This window comes from Silene latifolia, chromosome 1 (genome assembly GCF_048544455.1).
Source record: "Silene latifolia isolate original U9 population chromosome 1, ASM4854445v1, whole genome shotgun sequence".
Lineage (NCBI taxonomy): Eukaryota > Viridiplantae > Streptophyta > Magnoliopsida > Caryophyllales > Caryophyllaceae > Silene > Silene latifolia.
In genome coordinates, this window is record NC_133526.1 from 134,699,212 (window position 1) to 134,703,385 (window position 4,174).

The 4,174-nt window shown below is 38.8% G+C and overlaps 1 protein-coding gene across 1 annotated transcript; it reads right to left on the minus strand.

Moving 5' to 3' along the window:
• Nucleotides 1-2,966: 2,966 nt before the first annotated feature.
• Nucleotides 2,967-3,404, minus strand: LOC141656508 (putative mitochondrial protein AtMg00820). The gene has a single exon (XM_074463421.1). It carries the CDS (start codon nucleotides 3,402-3,404, stop codon nucleotides 2,967-2,969), a length of 438 nt encoding a protein of 145 aa, XP_074319522.1.
• Between the last annotated feature and the right edge of the window lie 770 nt (nucleotides 3,405-4,174).

Below are 4,174 nucleotides of genomic sequence, written 5' to 3' on the forward strand. Positions count from 1 at the left end.
CTTCATAGAAACACAATATCCATCAGTAGGCAACACTTTTTTCTGCCACATGATATGGGTCAGCTACATACCATACGAAAGTTTTCTTTTTGTCTGAGCCCCATGCTTTATCTTCCTCTAAGATACGGCCGTAACACCCTTCTGCACTTCAGCTGCAACTTCCTTTATGTGAAAAAATATGATAGACGCCAAGTTCACAGGCCTCCCCGTCATTAGACAAAACAGAAGCAATAAATCAGGAATAGATCAATAACCGCGAGAGTGAGTGCGGGGTAGTATAGTATGACAAATACAGATAAATAAAAACTGATGTGGTCCATCCAAACGACCAGGGGCAATACGAGTGTCCATAGTGGCAGACGGATCAAAGTATCGTAAGACAACCAGAGAACCAAGTCCTTCTATTGGAGGCCAACCATTCAGACCAGACAATTCAAGACCCGTATTTGGAATATTAAACATTTTGGCGACCTCTTCAGTACTCACCATAAATGACTTCACGTTGACCACCGCAGACAGAAAATCACCAAATGTATGGACAATAATAGATTGATAGAATTGAAGGATTTCAGGAACAAAAACCATAGCATTAACAGAAAACATACCAACCCATTTTTTAGCTTTAAGTATTTCCATGAAAAAAGAAAAAGCTTGCTCAGATTGTAACCAATGTTGCGGATAATAGCGACCCGGAAGAATAGGGTGCTCACATAGTTGAATGCATCGCTGTACCGTCGTCTCTGACAACCCTAAGCCTTTCAGAATATCAATAACTCGTTCTTTGTCAATCGAAGGACAAATAGTAGCGTATACATTATGGATGTCATCATCATCATCTTCCGAATCATCTTTGGTTCGCTTGCGTTTTAAAGATTGATCCTTTGCTTTTATTGCCCTTTTGGAATTAATCACTACCATCATCATAGACATCATCCCAATCTTCATCACATATATCCTCTTCCTCCACTAATTTCTCCTTTCCTTTACCCAACACAACCAGAGCTTCTTCTCGGTTTTCGCACTCTGTGGGTTCATTTATCGTAACACCTTTGCTCACCCCTTTTCGAGTTCTTGCAGCTCTCTTGAATACCGGTTTGTTCTTCCTCGAAAAAGGTATCACAGGTTGATTGCTCGTCGACTTCCTTGACGGCCTGCTCAAGTGCAATTGCATGTAATATTTTCGAGCGGGTGGATACAGTGGAGGATGAAGAAATAGGTTTTGATGTTGGGTTTTTTTATTTCGGAACGGTGTTGACGGGTATGGTGGTTATTTCAGGTGAAGGTGTGGTGTTGGGTTTGATTGGGGTTTCGGGTATGTCGGAGGTAGGGAATTTGTCGGTGAGCATAGCTTTGGATCTGGTGGTGGTGGTGGTGTCTTTGGAGTAGGCCGTTGGTTTAGTGGTGGTGGATTGGGTTTTCTTCTGGGCCATGGTTGCCGTCGAAGATAGTTTAGGTTTTTGGTTAATTTGGGGTTAATTTGAGGGGAGAGACGGGTAGATGGAGTGGTTAGGTGAGGTTTTATGAGGAAGGATGGTTGGAGTTGGAGGTATATAGGCAAGGTTTGATTAAGGCAATAAATATATGAGACAGATGTATTTTGCAATAAAATATATGCGTAAGATATGTAAATTTACATCCCACAATAGTCAACTCACTACTAATCTATATGAGACCAAAAAACGACTAGAGTAAGCAGATTGCACCTCAACCTCAAAAGACCTAGGACAAATTACCAACACGTAATCACGGCTTCTCCAAATTTAGTCAATCATCGGGGGTTTCAATTTTAGGACGTACGTTACTATGAGCTACTATACAAGAGATCCAATTCTAAACGGATTTTCTCAAATTGTTCTGTAGCAAAAGGTTTAGTAAAAATATCGTACAACTGATCTTCAGTTTTGCAAAATTTTAAGCATATGTTCCCTTTTTCTACATGATCACGGAGAAAATGATGACGAATGTCAATATGTTTTTTCCTGGAATGTTGAACGAGATTTTTTGAAATATTAATTGCGTTAGTGTTATCACAAAGAATAGGAACACAATTAATGATCATACCGTAATCCCGCAATTATTATCTTACCCATAAGATTTGAGAACAACATTGAGTAGCAGCGACATATTCACTCTTGGCAGTCGATAGAGCAACAGTATTTTGTTTCTTGGAAGCCCAAGAGATAAGACACGATCCTACAAAAGTAACAATATAATACCAGAGGTACTCTTTCTCTCAACTGAGCAACTTGTATAATCTGCATACCCCGTGAGAGTGAAATTGCAATCCATAGAATACCATAGATACAAGTCCTGGGTTCCAATCAAATACCGAAGAATACATTTTACAGCTGTTAAATATGATTCTTTAGGATTTGACTGAAACGAGCACACAAACACACACTATAAAGAATATCTAGATGAATAGCGGTAAAATATAAGAGTGAACCTATCATACCTCGATACACCTTTTCATCTACACTTTTACCTTTCTCATCTTTATCAAGCTTTAGTGTAGAACACATAGGTGTAGGGAATGGATTCACTGTAGTCATACCAAATTTCTTTAGCATCTCCTTGATATACTTTCTTTGATGTATCATTATGCCATGTGTGGTTTGCTTTTATTTGAAGACCCAAAAAGAATCCTAGCTCGCCCATCATGCTTATCTCGAACTCCGATTGCACAAGATTGGAGAAATATGCACATAAAACATCATAGTTGCTACAAAAATGATATCATCTACATAAATTTGAACAACTAATAAGTACTCTTTCACCGGTTTTAAAAAAAGTATTTTGTCAACGGAACCTCTTTGAAACCCATTTTCAAGACGGGACTTTGATAGTCTATCATACCAAGACCTAGGTGCTTGTTTAAGACCATAAAGTGCCTTATCTAATTTATAAACATGATTAGGGAACTTGCTATCTAAAAAACTGGGAGGTTGTTCAACATATACTTCCTCTTACAAATAGCCATTAAGAAATGCGGTCTTAACAACTATTTGAAAGAGTTTGACACCCATATGAGAAGCAAAGGCAATAAGGAGACGAATAGCTTCAAGTCTAGCCACGGGTGCGAAGGTTTCATCATAATCGATCCCTTCCTGTTGATTGTATCCTTGCACCACAAGTCTAGCCTTGTTTCTCACAATTACACCTGCATCATCCAATTTGTTTCGAAATACCCATTTCGTTCCTATGACAGAATGATCTTTTGGAAGTGGTTCCAAATGCCACACCTTGCTGCGCTCAAACTGATTAAGTTCCTCCTGCATAGCAATAACCCAACCAGGATCAGTTAAAGCATCATCAACGTTGGGGGCTGCTAATTCAGACAAAAATGAATAATGAGCACAAAATTTTTTCAATCCCTCATGGATATCAGTCAGGATGTTATCCATAGGATGTGAACTTTGATACTTCTAACGTCGAGGAACAAATGTTTCTGGTTCTGGTAGATTGAATGGTCCTGGATTCTGTTTGATTCTGCTCCATATTCGTATTTGTAAACTGGACAGTACTAGGTTATTCGATTCTACTCGACATTTGTATTTGTCTTTCTCGAAGAGTCTAAGCTACTGGAAGCCTGATTTGTGCCTGCATTTAACTTCTCATCCTGATTGAATAGCTCTGTGTTCTGTTCAGTTCCCCCTAAATTCATGATCTCTTCAGCACCTGTTCCTTCTAATGACGAAGGCCCCTCTTCTAGTTCAGGAGGATCGTCCCTCACAAATCCAATCTCAAAGTCATCATCATCCTGCAATTCAGCATTAAGCACGTTAGTTTCATCGAAAATTACATGAACACTTTCTTTAAAACACATAGTTCTCTTGTTATAAACTTTATAGGCCTTGCTTTCTTTAGAATATCCTATAAAAACCGCCTCATCGCTTCTTGGATCAAATTTTCCCAAATTATTTTTGCCATTGTTATGAACATAGCATTTAGATCCAAAGCAGCGGAAATGTGAAATATTTGGCTTTCGCCCATATAAAAGCTCACAAGGCATTTTCATATGGATAGATATAATAGCCACACAGTTACGAATATAACAAGCTTTATTCACAGCTTTGGCCCAAAGCTTTCTAGGTAACTCGCTACAAAGCAACATGGATCTAGTCATGTCTTCCAATGTTCTATTTATTCTTTCCACTACTCCATTTTGTTGCGG